General features: G+C 57.1%; 2 protein-coding genes across 4 annotated transcripts in view; one reads left to right on the plus strand and one right to left on the minus strand.

The window, feature by feature from the left end:
* Positions 1-18,092, minus strand: part of PC (pyruvate carboxylase) — an 86,556-nt gene that overhangs the window by 5,985 nt on the left and 62,479 nt on the right. For all 3 annotated transcript variants that reach the window (XM_020967953.2, XM_020967950.2, XM_020967951.2), the window contains 2 exons: positions 17,296-17,458; positions 12,746-12,928 (listed from right to left, as the gene is read on the minus strand). In XM_020967953.2, coding sequence (XP_020823612.1) covers positions 12,746-12,928; positions 17,296-17,458 — 346 coding nt within the window. The remainder of the gene's footprint in view (positions 1-12,745; positions 12,929-17,295; positions 17,459-18,092) is intronic.
* LRFN4 (leucine rich repeat and fibronectin type III domain containing 4) lies at positions 5,906-11,005 on the plus strand. Its single transcript, XM_020967954.2, has 3 exons — positions 5,906-6,872; positions 7,288-8,710; positions 10,041-11,005. Exons 2-3 carry the CDS (start codon positions 7,362-7,364, stop codon positions 10,606-10,608), a joined length of 1,917 nt encoding a protein of 638 aa, XP_020823613.1. The 5' UTR covers positions 5,906-6,872; positions 7,288-7,361; the 3' UTR covers positions 10,609-11,005.

Genomic DNA, 18,092 nt, shown 5'->3' on the forward strand with positions numbered 1-18,092 from the left:
TCTGACTGGGGAAGGGAAGGGCTGAGGGAATCAGAGGGACTGAGGCAGGGAGGGTGGGCAGGGGAGAAGAAAGTGGCCTCGGGCCACACACAAGGGCCTTTTCTCATTTCACCAACAATGGGCCCCTCAGCCAGTGACCCCCTCCCTCCCCAGCCCACAGTAGGGCCTTTGTTCTCTCCTTCCCTTCTCTCCCTTTTCCTCATCCCTTCTGCCTCCAGGGGCTGCTAAAGCCTCCAGAGCAGTTAGGTTCTCCCCAAGCTCCCCCCACAGGGCTCCAGGCAAGGCTAACCCACCCCTTTTCCGCACCATTATCTTCTGGGGCGCCTGGGTCTGTTCCATTTAGCTGTCCTTTCACCGTCCTCTGGACAGACATTCTCAGCTGCTCCTGGGCACGGCCACCCCAGAGACAGTCCAAGCCCTCTTGAAGGGCCCCTGTCCCAGATGCTGTTGCCTCTTCTTCAAGGTTAGGGGAGGAATGTGGCCCAGGGGGCTTTAGGCCAGGAGGCAAGCAGGGGAGAAGCCCTGGGACTCTGGAGCATGGCAGGCCTGCCTATGTGGGGAAGACACAGGATGGCGGATCATGCTGGGATCTAGCTTCCTGCAGGGTCTCCATCCTCCCAGGGCCAGGGCCATCTACTGGGAATCGTCATGACTCGGGTCAGTTCACCTACTCACTCACATTTAGTTGCAGGCCCCAAATCAAGGCTGTGCCACGCCCAGAGCCCCCATCCGTGTTCCCGGCTGAAGCTGGCAAAGCCATGCTGTTCGGCCCTTGGCTTGGCTCTCACTGTAAATGAGCGGCCTTCACGCTGTCTGCTTAGGGCCACATTTTTTTTTTTCGCATGTGTGTGCTTTATGTTGGGGATTTTACTGTTTAAAATGTCTCCCAAGCTCAGACGGCTGGGATGGCCTTTTGGAGAACAGAAGTGGGTTTGAGAAGCTTTGTTCAGCCATGGTTCAATGTTGTGGTATAGTCAAAAAAAGGAAGAGGCAATTTTCATATAACTGTTTATAACAATAAGGGTCTTTAAGCAGAAACACACATAAAACAGGGTTACGTATTGATCAGCTGACAAAAATGTGACCAGAGGCTCAAAGGAACCTAACCCTGGGTTTCCCCTAGGAGCAATGGGTTTGTATTGGCTAATTCAGTGTTTGTGGTGACTTTGTAGAACATAACTACCGAGAATGATGAGAATCGATTATGGGCACGTGCAGGCCGCCAGCACAGTCCAGGGCTGCTGGGTGCCCGGCTAGTAACAGTGTGCAGCATGCCAAGCAGCCAGACTGGCAGAGAATCAGAGAGCACCTGGCCCGGGGTGGGGATAGGGGAAAGTCCTAGCCATTATCCAGCTGGCGTCTGACTGGAAGAAGCAGCTGAGCCCTGCTCCTGGGTTCTTTCTACCAGACACAGGTTTCCTGTCCCCTCATGTCCTTGGGGCTCTCACTAAGGAGACAGGTTTATTTTAATTGCCTTCCCGAGTGGCTTTAGCGAAAGGTACTGATAAGAGTAAGTAACAGACAGGAAAGGTGAGTTCTAATGTCTAAGCTGCGGGCTTAGCAGAAAGGGTAAATTCTGTGCCAAATCAGGAGCCACAGGGACAGTTACACTAGAGTGGTAACAGCTCGTTACCAGAACTTCCCCCGAACCTACCTGAACAAGCTATTCGTGTCATGGGAAATGGATAAAGGAAAAGACACCCCCGGAAACTATTCTCCTTTTTCTTAACCCGGGTAACTCCATCACCACAGCAAGGAGGGCCAGACAGGCCTTGAAACTGCTCCAGTCAGCAAACACTCAAATCACCAAACAAGGGGAGAGACCCAGCAACCTGAGCAGCATCACTTGAGAAAATAAACTCACTTCCAAAACCTGCTGGAAGGATGGTGAAGATTTATGAGCAGAAGTGCTCATAAGACAGTGAAAAGCTGGAGAAAATGAGTGCACAGTTTAACACGAGACCCAGTGAAAACAAATCACTCCAAACACACTTGAAAATAAAACTGTTAAGAGGATAATAAATAAGTGAAAACCAGCAGAGACTGGTAGCACTTCTACCCCGTGGGCCCCACCAGGGACCCTGGGACACCAGATGAGAAAGGAGAAATGCCTCTAAAGAAGACAATGATAGCAAGAGTGGTAGCTGGACCAAACCAAGGACAAAGAAAGGGAGTGTGTGCTGCACGAAAGCCGCGAGGGACCAGCCCTCGAGACACCTGAAAGCAGGGAAAGCGCCAGGGGACAATCGAGAGAGAGAGGTAGGATGGCAAACATGCCAGGTTGCGCTCAGAGAACCCGAGTGTGAAGCCCAGACCAGCCGTCTGTCTTTTCCCTGCGGGATCCTGCACAGCCCCTCCAGGACTCAGGTCCTCATCAGTAAAATGAGGGATCAGACTCATGGCCACTAAGGTGACTCCCCAGCTATAACTGATGGTCCTATGAAAGAGGAAGTATTGAGGCACCCAAGATTGAGGGGACACCTGTCAATTGGGGAGCGGCTGAAAAGTTATGGCTATGAATGTGAGTACTGCTGTGCTGTAAGAACGGATGAAAGGGATGGTCTCAAGAAGACCTGGGAGGATCTGTATGGACTGAAATAGAGGGACGTGGGCAGAACCAGGAGGACAGTCTACACCACTAAAAGCAATCTTGTCAGCACAATCAACTGTGAAACACTTGGGAACTCTGATCGATATGACGATCCCCCAGAATTCCAAAGGACTCATGATGACTCGTGGGCTACATCCAGAATGAGGAATGGACTCAGAAGGCAGAGGGAGCACATGTTTTTTCTTTCTTCTTGGATTTTCCTTTCCTTTCCTTTCCTTTCCTTTTTTTTTTAAGAACATAACAAATGTGGAAATGTTTTGCTTGACTTCACATGCATACTTCTCGATGAATGGGGGAGGGGTAGAGAGAGAAAATTTGGAACTGAAAATAAAAACAAAATTGAATTTGAAAAAATACCGAAAAATTGAAGAAAAAGATCAAGTGTGGGCATCTCTTCCCCAAAGCTGTGATACAGAAAGAGGCAGGAACTAAAAAGCTCATCTCTAAAGAGTTCACAAAATGTCTATGGTAGGTGGGCTGAGGCAATATAATAAAATGACAATTCTACCTAAATTAACCTACTTATTCAGTGCCATGCCAATCAAACTACCAAAAATGTATCTTATAGAGCTAGAAGAAATGATAACAAAACGCATTTGGAAGAACAAAACATCAAGATATCAGCAGAAGCAACTGAAAAAAAATGTGAAAGAAGGTGGCCTGGCCGCACCAGATCTCCACCATCAGTGTGGTCCTGCCCAAGACACAGAGCAGCGGGACAGAGCAGGCACGCGACACGCCACAGTTAATGACCACAGTGAGTTAGTGCTCGATAAGCACAAAGATCCAAGCTGTGGGGATCAAAACTCTATCCGACACAAACTGCTGGGAAACCAGGATGGCAGAAACTAGGCATAGACCGACATTTCACGTGGCATACCAAGGCCAATACAGGCACATGATTTAGACACAAAGAGTGATACCACAAGCAAATTGGGAGAGCATAGAACAGTTTACCTTTCAGATCTCTGGATAAGGGAAGAATTTAGGACCAAACAAGATATAGAGAGCATTATGAAATGCAAAATGGATAATTTTGATTATACCAAATTTAAAAAATTCATTCACAAAACCAATCACCAAAATTAGAAGGAAAACAGAAGAGTGGGGACATTTTTTTTTACAGGAAGTATCTCTGATAAAGGACTCATTAATCAAATATATAGAAAACTAAGTCAAATTTATAAGAGTGCAAGTCATTCCCCAATTGATAAATGGTCAAAGGATATGAACAGGCAGTTTTTAGAAGAAGAAATCAAGGCTATCTATAGTCACATGAAAAATGCTCTAAATCATGATTTATCAGAGAAATGCAAATTAAAATAACTCTGAACTATGCCCTGAGAGAAATGATTATTTCTCTCTTACATTAATAACTAATTATTGAATCAGGAACAACGTTTTTCCTTTTCTACTTCCTCATCTGGAAATGAACCAGTGTGGGAAATCTTGGGCAAAGACTTATTCTGGCTAAGATTTAATAAGACAGTAAAAGACTTTCTAAGTTTAGGTGAATGGATGGATTCCTGCTCATTGTGTTTACTCAGACAGGTCTGGGGAAATGTGGATTCTCCCTTTTGTTAGACAGGTGATAGGAAAATTGCTAAGTCTCTTTGAAAAAGACTTGGATGACCCAAGTCACATATCTCAAGACCCTCATTGTACTATATATAGCTAGTCTCCCACTACAATACTCATTCTCTACCATTAATTGTCAACTAATCAGAGTTGACCCCCTCAGCCACCTGCTCTTCCAACCCCATATGAACTGCATGGCCAAGCAGAGGCATGGCCCGCTGCCATGAGGAGTCTCTGGCATTCAAGAGCACCACTGATCTTTTTTTTAATTAATAAACATGTGAGCCCAATACCACTACTAGGTCTATCCCAAAGAGATCATAAAAAAGGGAAAAGGACCCACATGTACAAAAATATTTACAGCAGCTCTTTTTGTGGTGGCCAAGAATTGGAAATTGAGAGGATGCCCATCCATTGGGGAATGGCTGAGCAAGTTGTGGTATATGAATGTAATGGAATACTATTGTGCTATAAGAAATGATGAGCAGGCTGACTTCAGAAGAGCCTGGAAAGACTTGTATGGACTGATGCTGAGTGAAGTGATCAGAACCAGGAGAATGCTGTCCACAGTAACACAGTAAGGATGATCAACTGTGAATGACTTCGCTGTTCTCAGCAATACAATGATACAAGACAATCCCAAAGGACTCATGATGAAAAATGCGATCCACCTCCAGAGAAAGAACTGATAGGCTCTGAATGCAAATCAAAAAGGACTACTTTTTACTTTCCTTTTTCTTTAGTTTTGAGTTTTCTTCCACAAAGTGACTAACATGAATGTTTTTACATGACTGCACATGTATAACCTATATCAGATTGCTTACCATCCCAGGGAGGAAGCAAGGATAGAAATTTGGAACTCAAAAAAATGAATGTTAAAAACAAAAAATATATATATAATTGGGGGAAAATAAAATGTTGAAATATTTATTATTTTAATAAAAATAATATAATTAAAAAAAAATAAAATATTATTTAAAAATTTAAAAACTGTACCTAGGTAATTCTGATGAAAATACTAAGAAGGGAACAGGCAACAACCTTTATAGGCAGACCCCAGCTAGGAAGCTATATAACTGACCCGCCCTTGCAGGGAAGACAAGAGCCCACCGAGGGAGTCACCAGCCTCACCCGTGAGATGCCCCCAGGTCTATGTTCAGAGCTTAGCAGATTCCTTCCAAGATGCAAAAGAAATCATTTTCTTCCAGTGATGTTATGATTATCTTCAAGAGGGCATATTAGTGTTTGCACCTAGCGGAAGTGGGATGTCTGAGGTTGGGAGACTCTCCCCCTGCTTAAGGAGGGCAGACCACTGCAAAGCCTCCCAAAGCCGCCCAGAATAACTTGGCCTATCCCAAGGAAAGGAAGAAGCAAGCAGGGAAGGGCTGGTGCCAGGCTCTTTGGCCAGACAGTGGGTCCAGGTCATTTCTGGGCCTCTGCACCACTGATGCCTTCCTCTCTTGCCTCCTGCCCTGCCCGTCCTTCTCCCTTCTGGGCACCTTCTGAGCCCGAAACCTTGCAGGTGCCTAGCAAGCTAACTGGCACCTCCTCAACAGGTGGGAAACCCAGCGGAGGCACCCGAGGAAGACCTCTCCCATCCCTGCCGCACACCTGGTCCTCCTCTGCACCACCACAGAAATAACCCTGCAACTCATTGGGCAGTCGGGTCTTTTCTGTGGCTAGCTCCAAGTCTTCCAGGAAGCAGCTGCAAGACAGGAAATAGCTTCAGCCTGCCTAGTGGGGCGCACCCACACAAGGGGAGGGAAGCCTGAGCAGGCAGGTGGGCCCGGCCCCCTCCTCTTCAGTGTGTGCCAGGGGCTGCCGGGGGGGGGGGGGGGGTCAAGCCACACCCCGAGTGTCACCTTGACTGGAAAGGCAGAACAACGTCTGGGGAACGTGGGGCAGCGCTGCTGTGAATGTGTGTGTGCGTGTGCCGGCTCCTGGTGCTGGGCCACCACGTGACTCAGCGATGCAGAACGATCGTGACCTTCGGAGTGGGAGCGTGTCTGTGGCACGCGGCTCCGGGTGATGTGCTGGTGGCTGCTGTCGCCCCCCAGACCGACGCTGCTGGCCAGGCCCCGGGGCAGGCGGCGTGGCCAACTACGGGAGGAGGCTGGGAGCCAGCGTGGGAGCGGGCGCGGCTCTGCCGCTGCTGCTGAGGCTGCGGCACCGGCAGGCGCGGGGCGCGATCGCGCGGGGCATCGGGGATCGCGCGGGGCATCGGGCTCGGGCCGGGGTGCAGGGGCGCAGCGGCGCGCGGACGTGGGGGTGCGCGGCCAGGTGACAGCGGGCGGCTGTGACTAGGCACGGCACGGCACGGGTGGATCCCGGCGCGGTCCCCGCCCCCCCCAGCGCGCGCGCTCCGTGGCCGCGCAGCGCGCCCCCCCCAACCCGCGCCCCCCGCCCGCGAGCCCGAGCCGAGCCGGAGCCGGAGCCGGAGCCGGAGCCGGGAGGCCAGGGCCAGCGTCCGGGGCCGCAGCCCCGCGCGCCATGGGGAGGGCCTGGGCCCCAGGCCGAGCCGTGCGGGCGGCGGCCAGCTCTGGAGCTCGCCCCCGCCCCCACTCCGGCGGGAGGCCGAGCAGGAGGCGCGGGGGCCCCGGGGGGAGCCCGGCCTGCCCGGCCCGCAGTCGCCGCAGCCCCTGAGCCCCGAGGAGCGGCAGCGGCGCCCGCCAGGACACGGCAGGTGAGGGGCGGCGGGGGCGGAGCGGGGAGGCGGGGGAGGGCAGGTGCGGGGCGCGGGCGAGGAGGGACGATTGAGGGGAGGGGAGGGAAGGAAGGGCGAAGGGAGGGAGGGATGGAGGAGGGGGCCTGCGGTGGAGGGTGGGGGGGAAGGATAGGCAGACCACCCCAGGGCGGGGGAGGAGCCGAGTCCAGTCTAGGATGCCAAAGGGATCCTGGGAAGGAAGTTACCTGGGCCCGTCCCCTGAACTAAGCCCGGGGAGCCCTGGCGTTCCCAGCAAATCTTCCTCCCTGCGGGCCTGGCCAGCCTTGACCACTGGCTCCCCTTTGCTCTGACGGTGGGGGTGGGGCAGGGGAGGCAGACACCCCCCCCTTCTGCCTCTCCAGCCCCCACCCCACACACACCTTCTGCTCCCTAGGGACAGGACTTGCAGCTGGGGTGCGCCTCCTCGCTGGTGCCCTGTTTTTTCCCTCCCACTCCAGGGGGCTCACCATGGCTTCCCCTCTCCTGCTGCTGCTGCTGGCTGGCGGGGCCCTAGGCTGTCCCCTCCCCTGTACCTGCCAGAACCTTTCTGAGTCTCTCAGCACGCTGTGTGCCCACCGAGGGCTGCTCTTCGTGCCACCCAACGTGGACCGGCGCACGGTGGAGCTGCGGCTGGCCGACAACTTCATCCAGGCTCTGGGGCCCCCCGATTTCCGCAACATGACCGGCCTGGTGGACCTGACCCTCTCCCGCAATGCCATCAACCGCATCGGGGCCCGCTCCTTCGGAGACCTCGAGAGCCTGCGCTCCTTGCATCTGGACGGCAACCGGCTGGCCGAGCTGGGGGCCGGCAGCCTCCGAGGCCCCATCAACCTCCAGCACCTCATCCTCAGCAGCAACCAGCTGGGCAGCATCGCGCCCGGCGCCTTCGACGACTTCCTCGAGAGCCTGGAGGACCTGGACCTGTCCTACAACAACCTACGGCAGGTGCCTTGGGCCGGCATCGGCTCCATGCTGGTGCTGCACACTCTAAATCTGGACCACAACCTCATCGACGCGCTGCCCCCGGGCGCCTTCGCCCAGCTGGGCCAGCTGTCCCGCCTGGACCTCACCTCCAATCGCCTGGCCACCCTGGCCCCCGACCCCATCTTCTCCCGTGGGCTGGACACGGCTGCCTCCCCCAGCCCGCTGGTGCTGAGCTTTGGGGGGAACCCGCTACACTGTAACTGTGAGCTGCTGTGGCTCCGGCGGCTGGCGCGGCCCGACGACCTGGAGACGTGCGCCTCCCCGCCGGGGCTGGCCGGGCGCTACTTCTGGGCGGTGCCCGAGGGCGAGTTCTCCTGTGAGCCGCCTCTCATCGCCCGCCACACGCAGCGGCTCTGGGTGCTGGAAGGCCAGCGGGCCCTGCTGAGGTGTCGGGCCCTCGGGGACCCCATGCCCACCATGCACTGGGTGGGGCCGGATGACAGACTCGTGGGGAACTCCTCTCGGGCCCAGGCTTTCCCTAATGGGACGCTGGAGATCGGCGTGACGGGGGCCGGAGACGCGGGCGAGTACACTTGCATCGCCACCAACGCGGCAGGAGAGGCCACGGCCCAGGTAGAGCTGCGGGTGCTGGCCCTCCCCCACGGGGGGAACAGTAGTGCTGCGGGGGGCCGGCCCGGGCCCTCGGACATCGCCGCCTCTGCCCGGACTGCGGCCGAGGGCGAAGGAGCCCAGGAGATGGGGCCGGTGGTGGAAGTGTCCGAGGTGACGGCCACGTCTGGGCTGGTGAGCTGGGGCCCCGGCCGGCCCAGTGAGCCCGTCTGGATGTTCCAGATCCAGTATAACAGCAGCGAGGACGAGACCCTCATTTACCGGTGAGAGCCAGAGAGCGAGCGCCGGCAATGAGCCGCCGGTCTCCCCTCCCCCCTTGGGCCTCCTCTACTCCCATACCCACAAGGCTGTGCGGCTCTTCACCCCAAGGCTGCTGAGTATTCTCAGGCTCCCTGCCATCCCTCCTCAACCCCTGTGCTCCGGGAAGCTGCAGAGAGAGGCTTAGGCAAAGGACTGCAGTGGGGTGGGGGTGGGGGAGCAAAGGACCACAGTGGGACAAGGGAAGCTGGGGGGCAAAGGGCCATAGTGGGACAAGGGAAGCTGGGGGGGGGCAAAGGACCATAGTAGGATGTGGGGGGTGGGTGGGGCAAAGGGCCAAGTGGGACAAGAGGATGGGGGTGGGATAAAGGAATCTGGAGGGGGTGCAAAGGACCATAGTGGGACAAGGGAAGCTGGGGGGCCAGAGGGCCATAGTGAGACAAGAGGATGGGGGTGGGATAAAGGAATCTGGAGGGGGTGCAAAGGACCATAGTGGGACAAGGGAAGCTGGGGGCGGGGCAAAGGACCATAGTGGGACAAGGGAAGCTGGGGGGGGCAAAGGACCATAGTGGGACGGAGGAGGGGTACAAAGGAGAAGCTGGGGGGGCCGCGCAAAGGACCATAGTAGGATGTGGGGGGTGGGTGGGGCAAAGGGCCATAGTGGGACAAGAGGATGGGGGTGGGATAAAGGAATCTGGAGGGGGTGCAAAGGACCATAGTGGGACAAGGGAAGCTGGGGGGGGAGAAGGATGAAAATTAAGTCTGGGGAGACTGGCTAGAGCCAGGTAGGCAGGAGGTGGGAGAAGGAGGGTTGGGACAGGTGTTTTGGGGACTCTCTTGCTGGCATCGTGTCCCCCTCTTAACGTCCCATTGATCGCCTCTCGGTGTCTGTTTCTGTCTCTGCATGTGTTGGGGGTGTAGGTGGGGGCGTCTGCTTCCTCCCCAGTGTGGGACTCTAGGGTTGTTTCTGTATCTGTCTGTGCACACCTGTACACACACACACACTCTGCCTCTGCCAGATCTGTGTGGCCCTGCACGTCTCCATACAACTGTCTGCATTCCATACCCACACACAGCTGTATCTCCATGTGTGTGCACACGCACATGATACGTGTGTAGAATACATACACATCTCCATGTGCACACACAGAGACATCTGAAGGGCAGCTGAGGAGTGCACATGGTCATCCCTGCAGTGGGCCAGGCTGGGCAGGGCCGAGCAGCCCCTGACTTCCAAAAGCCAGGTGCCACCCGGGGCCCTTCTCAGACTGAAGAGAGCGGGGCTGTGTCTGCCAGGCCAGCCCTGGCGCCACTGACCCTCCTCCTCCCCTGCAGGATCGTCCCCGCTTCCAGCCGCCACTTCCTGCTGAAGCATCTGGTCCCCGGGGCTGACTATGACCTCTGCCTCCTGGCCCTGTCGCCTGCTGCTCTGCCCTCTGACCTCACAGCTACGAGGCTGCTGGGCTGCGCCCACTTCTCTACGCTGCCGGCCATGCCCCTGTGCCACGCCTTGCAGGCCCACGTGCTCGGGGGGACCCTGACAGTGGCTGTGGGGGGGGTCCTGGTGGCTGCCTTACTGGTCTTCACGGTGGCCTTGCTGGTTCGGGGCCGGGGGGCCGGGGCTGCCCGCCTCCCCCTCAAGCTCAGCCATGTGCACTCCCAGACCAATGGAGGAGGCCCCAGCCCTGGACCGAAGCCTCACCCTCCACGGAGTCCCCCACCCCGCCCCCAACGCAGCTGCTCTCTGGACTTGGGAGAGACCGGCGGGTGCTATGGTTATGCCCGGCGCCTGGGGGGAGCCTGGACGCGCAGGAGTCATTCAGTCCACGGCGGGTTACTTGGGGCTGGGTGCCGAGGGGCAGGGGGCGGCAGTGGAGAGCGGCTGGAGGAGAGTGTGGTGTGAGGGCCCGGGACAGGGAGAAGAGCAGCTAGCGGCCGGGTCTCTCTTCCCTCCTGGTCCCCCATCTCCGGGGGCGGGGATGGCGGCCTGAGTGGGGCTCTCTGAAGGAGAGAGGGCCTGGATGCCCGCGGGAAGCGGCACATGGAGTGGATGGAGCACCCCTTGGCCAAGGAGTCAGGATTTCTGGGTTTTAATCCCAGTTTTAACTCTGTACCTCAGTTCCCCCTTTGTAAGTTGGGGAAGCAAACCACCTTTCCCTAATCCTGCCCCCCTCTCCAGAAGGTGGGGAGGGGAGGGAACTCATAGATAAGAGGTGCTTCAGCACTGTGGGGCAATGGGCTACAGGGAATTATCCTGGATTCTTGTTTTTATTCTTAATAAAAATGCCAGGGACACCTCAGCTCGTCTCTGGCCTTGTCACGCTGGCTGTAGGGAGAGGGCAGACCAGGCGGCTGAAGAGGGCCTGGTTCTGGGATTCAAGCTGGCTAGATTTTGGGGTGCAGGGGTGGGCCCCTGTCTGCAAATCAGAACTGAGACCCAGGCCTCACAGAAAGGGGGGTGGGCAGCGAGAGAGCCGCCTCCCGCTCAGGCCCTGCTCAGAATGCCCTGCCCTGCTTGACCTCTGCTTCCTATGCAGGACTCAGGGGAGTTGTGGTCTCAAAGGACCACGAGTTCCCCTGGGAGTTTGCTCCAGCTCTGGCCACAATGAGGTCCCCATCTGCAGGGAGCCCCAGACTTCCTCAGGCAGCTCAGCCGCAGGACCCAGCCTCAGAAGACAGAGGCCCCTTTGGGTCCAGGCCAGCAGCTCCCCCTCCCTCCAAGGAACAGGCCTGGCCCATCCTCCACCCTGAGGTGCCCTGGCCTGGCACTGCACATGCGCACGTCCAGCTGCCACTCTCCTATCTCCTGTCCCCAAGGCCAAACATACCTACAGGGGCCCCAGTGACAGCTGCTATAGGAAACAGAAGAGACAAGGCCTCAAGAGAACAGAAAATAAGGAGGAGGAGGTGGATGGAGCGTGGGCTCTGTGGTCACTGGGGGGGCTTCAGAGGAACAGGGAACCTGCAGTCGGAGGAGGGATGCAGGGCCCGACCAGTAACCTGGCGAGAAGGGCAGGAGACACTGGGAATGAAAGGTGTGCCTGCCCCTCCGAGGCCTGGCCAGGGCGCCCCGGGGGGCCTCCCTACACAGAGAGAGACGTGGGAGGTAGAGACCGCCTGCCCTGGCCTGGCCTTGCTGTCCCCGACCACCCGGTGTGGCAGCCCAGCCTTGGCCACAGCCTATTTCAGCCCAGTGGCTGAACTCCTCCTGGTCCCTGACTGAGTGACACTCTCTGAGGACTTTGGGCAAACAAGGAGTCCCCACCCCCCGGCCACTCATCCTTGTGCAGGGCTTGGATGGTGAGATGGGGGAAGCTGTCACGTCACATGGCAGTGGAAAGACCATGAAGATGAGCGTGGCCAACGACTGAGCACCCACAGGCCCTGAGGACTTAGCTGCCACCAGTGCCCGGGCACAGGGACACTGTCTCAGGGGCCCACCATGCCAACAGAGAAGTCAGGAACCCATTGGCACAGCAGCTGGGGAAGGGAGGCCTAAGGGGCATCACCCTAAGATCTGCCAGGCCAGGAGGAAAAGCAGGCCACCTGCGATGTGCTCGAGAGGGGGGGAGGGGATGACTACGTCCTAGCAGAGGCCCCCTGCAGAGGGCAGCAGGCACCAGGGCTCACTCCGCAGGGAGGCTGGCATCCCGGCGTGTGGGGGGCAGGGGCCAAGAGGCACCAGGCTTCCTCCGGGGCCGTGGGGCTGTGGCTGCTGCAGAACCAAAGGACAGTGTCCTTGGCATGGAACTTCTGCCTCCATCCCCAGTGGGATCAAGGCCTCAGCCAGAGCCCATCAGGTGACGCTGCCTGAAACCGCCTGCCAAGGAGGTGGCGGCCCCGGGGCCAAGTCTAGCTGGGAGTCAAACTCACACGTGAGCCAGTGCCCAGCTCGGCCCCGGTATAGCAGGGAGACAAGCTGCAAGGCCCCACGAGGCGGCCACACTGGAGCTGCCAGGCCAAGGCGGCGTGAAGATGTTCTACTGACCCAGGATCCCCCTGGAGACTCAGGCGCACAGGCAGCTCTCGGCAGCACTCACCTTTACCCCCCGAACTCGGAACTCGGCTAGTGCCCGGCTCATCTTGGTGGCAGCCGTGGGGTGGTCCTTGCCATGGGCAATGACTTTGACCAAGAGGGAGTCATAGTGTGGGGAGATGAGTGCCCCTTGGAAGGCTGAGGCGTTGTCCAAGCGGATGCCCATGCCCTCGCCACTCCGAAACACCTGGCGGGAGAAGAGGGCCGGGTCAGTGGTGGAAGGAAGTCGAGAGCGCCTGGTCCTTGGGGGAGGGGCCCCCTCAAGGGTTAACTCTGCTCTACTTTGGCTCCTGATGCTTTGCAAGTTTATTTCTGCAAGTGAACCCAGGTGCCCAGCCCCCACTTCCCCAATGCCCGCATATCATCCTCCTCCTCCCTTGGGAGAAACCCGGAGGGGAGGAGAAGTTCCCAGAGAAAAGCCTGGCACATGGACTGACACGCACGCTGCCCTCCCAGAGGCATGGAAGAAGTACGGGCCAACTGAGGCACGGGGTGCTGGCACAGACAGAAGCACGTGTGAAGCGCCTACTGTGTGTCCGAAGGGCAAAGCAAGATGACCCCCCCGGCAGAAGCCACAGCCTGCACCTCTTGGTCAGCTGGATTCTCCCTCTCTCTCTGAGCGTCTGCCTCTGCCTTCCCAACCCATCTAAAAAGGGGGTGATGGAAGAGGCAGATAAAGCAGCACATCTCAGTGAAAACAAGGCCGGGGGAGGGCCAGGTGTGAATCCAGCTGGGGCTTCCACGCAGCAGGATTGGAGGCAGTCAGTCGGTCAATAACCACATGCGAAGTGCCTGCTACGTGCCAGGTGTCACACTAGGTGCTGGGGACACTCGTGGGAGAAGGGGAGAAGCACTTACAAAGCATCTACTGTGTGCCGGACACTTCTAAAACATCCTCTCATTCGACCACCACAGCCACCCTGTGAGGCTTTACAGATGGGGAAACTGAGGCAGGCGGGTGTGACTTGCCCACCTAGCTAGTGAGTGTCTAAGGCAGGATCTGGGTTCGGATCTTGCTGGGTGCTATCTGCTGAGCCCTCTGGCTGCCTACAGGGCTAACATGCACACAGCGCCTTACCATATCCGTACCACACGCTGCACTGAGTGTGTTACGGATTCTTCCTCATCTGAACCTCACAACATCCCTGGGAGATAGGCGCTGTAATTATGCCCACTTTACGGCTGAGGAAACACGGGCAAACAGAGGTTAAGTGACTTGCCCAGAGTCACACAACTAGTGCATGTAGAGAGAAAGGCAAAACCGGGCCCTGCTCTCCAGGAGCCCACCGCCTAACGCCCACCAAGGGACAGCGCACACAAGCTCTAGACAGGACGCGCTGGAGAGGCGACAGAGGGAAGGGGCTGGCCTCGAGGGGTTCAGAGAAGGCTTCCAGCACAGGGGGGGCTGGCTGAGGCCTGCAGGAAGTCAGGGAAGCAGAGGAGGGAGCGCATCCCAGGCCCACGGGACGGAAGCATTCATTAAGCTCTTGCTGCATGCCAGGCACTGTGCTAAGTACCAGGGCTACAGAGAGAGCGAAAGACTGTTTGTGTCCGAGAGGAGCTCACACGCTAATGGGGAACTTTGTTCCTACAAGATGCACACGAGGGAGATCCGAGGTGGTCTCAGGGTAGGCTGGGGGGTGGGGATGGGGCCAGGGGCAGGAAGAACCTCCTGCAGAAGCTGAGATATGAAGCTGGGGAGAGGGCGGCCCATGCAGAGTCACTGAGGGGTAGATGGGAGGAACAGACAGAGAAGGGGAGAGGGAGAGACAGACAAAGACAGAGGGAGAGAGAGACAGAGACAGGCACGCAGAGAGAATGGAAGGAAAGGAACAGAGGAGAGCACCACATCCCCCCCCCACCACCACCACCAGGAGCCAGACAAGGCTGAAGATCCAGTGGACAGGCCTCAGAAGGTCCTCGAAGAAGGAGGAAGGGGAGGACTCTCAGTGGTGTCCAAGGCTGTTGAAAGGTCAAGAAGGATGGCAGAGGCCATGAGATTGGGCAAGAGAGAGATCGCTAGTGATTCTGGCGACATCAGTCACTTAACCCTTCTGGTCTCTTTGCTTTTCTGTGAAATGGGAGCAGTGATGCTCCTCTGACAAGGTTACAGCTATGCCAGATAGGATAAGGCATGTCTAGGGTTTTGCTAAGCTCGGAGCGTCCTGTAGATGTGACTCGTGATTTTTACCTACAGAAGGAAAGGGACCATAGACTCTGGACAGGAAAGGACCAGCCCCTCAATCTACAGATGATGAAACTGAGGCCCTGGGAACCTAAGTGACTTGCCCAGCATCACACAGATACAAGGGAAGGGCCGGGTAATGAGTCCAGGCCTCTGGATTCCGAAGGGAGAGCCCTTTCCTTTGCATTCGGATGTCTTCCTAGCAAAGGGATAGAGAAAAACCGACATACACGGAGAATAAAAGAGAAAGCAGCAGAGGGGGAAAGGAAATGGAGAGAAGGAACAAAGAAGGAGGCCAGCAAGATGGGAAGCATGGGTGGGACAAACGGACGGACGGAGAAACAGCTGGACAAGCCTCCAACAGAGGGCCTGGGTGAAGCCGCAGTACGGAGTGGGGCTCTCGGGTTTGGGCAGAGGGGGTTTAGAGACCGGTAAGTGAAGAGAGGCCAGAGACAGGCCTGATTCAGAGGGCCAGAGAGGCCACAGGGACGTGGGCAAGGCAGAGGCTGACGCCGAAGGACAGACGGGACGCCCGCATGTGCGCACATGAGCGAGGGAGGAGCCCCAGAGGGAGGCACAGTGCACCGTGCACCATCTTTCAGGGGCAGAGGCCTGTTGTGTTCAATAAAGAGGAACTTAATGAAATATTTAAGGGTAAGCACTCAACTGTGCGCAGAAGCTGTCAGCTAAAAATACTTTGTGGTGAACCAGGCGAGGAGGAGGAGCAGGCGGAGGGGTGCAGCCTCCCGGCCATGGCCAGGCTCTGGGGGCTGAGGTCAGAGCAGGCAGAGCAGGGCTCCCTCTTGGCCTGCCCACCTGGGCTGTGACATCCCACCTCTTCTCCCCTATCTCGGAGGCCCCTGGGGCCTTGCTCTGCAGACCCTCCTCTCCTCCCCGAGGGCCTGGGCCAGACGGGGGAGATGTCAAAGAAAGGATGCTGCAGATGCTCAGCTGACACACAGAATACAGAGGTATTCTTAGCCGCGGTGAGAGACAGAAGGGAGAGAGGGAAGCAGAGCTGGGACCCGTCACTCAGAGAATGGCCGGGGGCTCAGAGGGCACGAGGAAATGCACACACTGAGGGCTGGGCCGGCTGGAAGAACGAGCAATCGAGGAAGACACGGTCACCCAGCTGCCACTGGGTGCTGAGTCCTGGCCTCACTGTCCCTCTGCTCCCATCAGCGGCCTCTGTGCGGCTGGCCGGCTCCAGGGCCGTCTCATCCCCTCACCCCTGATCTCACCTCCAGCTTCCCAGCAACATCTCCTCGGTTCAGCTTTTCCCAGGCATCTATGCTTTACTGCTCTGGAAGCTGGGCCCCTCACTGCCCCTACCCCTGCTGCCTGGCCCGCTTGGTTCCACTGACCCCTCCCCAGTTCCAGCTGAGAACTGAAGCCGGGAGCAGGAAGAGCTGCTGCTGTCTGGGGTGAGATTATAGGTTTTGGGGTAGCCCTTCAAAAACGTGGCTGGCTGTGGACACACAACTCTGTCTGAACATGTAGGCCCTGGTGTGCTCACCGAGCCAAGCTCATCTACCAGCCTACTTGCCTTCAGCATGATCTGCTCCCCCCTGGCTTGGAGGCCACTAGCACTTGGGATGGAGCATTCCTTCTCCATGGCCCTCAGAGTTGGGGAGGGGCAGGTTTCTTCGGTTTGTGTTTCATCTTTATCCTCTCTCCCTGTCTAGCTCCTCCCCTGCAGAGAACTATCCCTTATAACAAAAAAAGCAAATTCTGCAAAACTAACCAATCTGTTCCCTGCCTCTGACACTGCATACCACACTACACACCTGCTGCCCCCCACCTCTGCAAAGAAAAAAGGACGGGGCCTTTTCTTAGGCCCTCTCAGACACAGCCCAGTTTGGGCCTTCTGGCCGGTTTTACCTTCTTTCAATAAAGAACCCAGCGCATCCTTTGAGCATTGCCTGGAATGTGTCTGGCCAGCTCCGAGCTGGGGTCTGCTTTTAGGGGTGGGGGTCGCTGAGCAGATACCCCTCCCTTGGATGTTCAAGGCCCAGAGCAGCCTGCTTGGAGAAGCCTTTCTTCTCCCTGAGGTGGGGTCTCTGGAGCCTAGGACAGGGCCTTACTCTTTATATCTCAGCGGTCTCCTACTGTGTCCTCAGCTCAGCTACAGCCCCTGGGAGGCCAGCCCAAGCAGGACCTCATGTTTCCTGGAGACCCCCAGGGAGCAGAGTAGCAGTCCAATAAATAAAAACTTAACAAAAGGGAGCACCCCGAAAACCTAGGGCAAGGACCCCCTGCTCTGTTACAGGGAAAGGCTACCAAGGTCCGGCTCATGACAGGGGGGGAAGTGCAGGCAGAGGAGGGAAGAGGATGGGCCTGGGCTGGGCAGAGAGGCTGGCCCTCCTCACCTCGATGCGGCCTGTGTCTGGCTGGAAGCCTCGGGCCGGGTCCTCCGTGGTGACTCGACATTGGATAGCACAACCATTGATTCGAATGTTCTCCTGCCGAAGGCCCATATCAGGCAGGCTCCGGCCCTCAGCTACGTGGATCTGCGCATGAACGAGGTCTACGCTGCAAGAAAGAGCAGCAGAGTCAGCAAGCCTCGCACGTGAACCTCACATTTTACAGATGAGGAAACTGAGGCCCAGAGACAGGAAGTGGTTGGTGACAGAACCAGAACAGAAGCTGGGGAGGGGCTGAGGCCCCTTGGGTTCGGGCATCACTGCCCCCATGGCACAGAGCCTGGCTCCTCAGCTGCCAGCGGCACCCGCCATCTCTTGCCTCTCACTACAGTAGGAGATACTCAGAAGAGTCTGAATCATGGAGAAAGGAGCATGGAGAAGTGGCTGGTAAAGTACCGAGGTCTACCTACAGGCTGGACGCCCACGGCACCTCCTCTGCCTCCTCCCTGGGTCTGTGCCAGGCTGCTCAGCTATGCCCAGGCCATCAGGGGCAGGGGTGCCAGGATGCCCTGCACCAAATGGGGACAGGTGTCAATCAGTCGAGTCCCACAAAGAGCCCCCTCCCACTGAAGGGCAGTAACACGACCCAGGAGACCCCTGGGAAAGAGGCTGAGCTTACTCATTCTGCTGCCTAGGACGGCTGCAGTGAAATAAGGCCAAGCACTGGTGGACTCTGTGGGGGAACTGTCTGTAGCCTCATGTGGCCTGAGGGCATGTGCCAACTTCTGTCTGCCCTGGCTGTG

The sequence above is a fragment of the Phascolarctos cinereus genome, unplaced genomic scaffold (assembly GCF_003287225.1).
Source record: "Phascolarctos cinereus isolate Bilbo 61053 unplaced genomic scaffold, phaCin_HiC Scaffold_9;HRSCAF=440, whole genome shotgun sequence".
In the NCBI taxonomy this organism is placed as follows: domain Eukaryota; kingdom Metazoa; phylum Chordata; class Mammalia; order Diprotodontia; family Phascolarctidae; genus Phascolarctos; species Phascolarctos cinereus.

What these genes read in the sequence shown, in the direction of transcription:
- LRFN4 (XM_020967954.2), top strand. Translation starts at nt 7,362, where the DNA reads ATGGCTTCCCCTCTCCTGCTGCTGCTGCTGGCTGGCGGGGCCCTAGGC. An exon ending in GACGAGACCCTCATTTACCG is followed by an intron (nt 8,711 to 10,040) that starts GTGAGAGCCAGA and finishes CCTCCCCTGCAG; the next exon opens with GATCGTCCCCGCTTCCAGCC.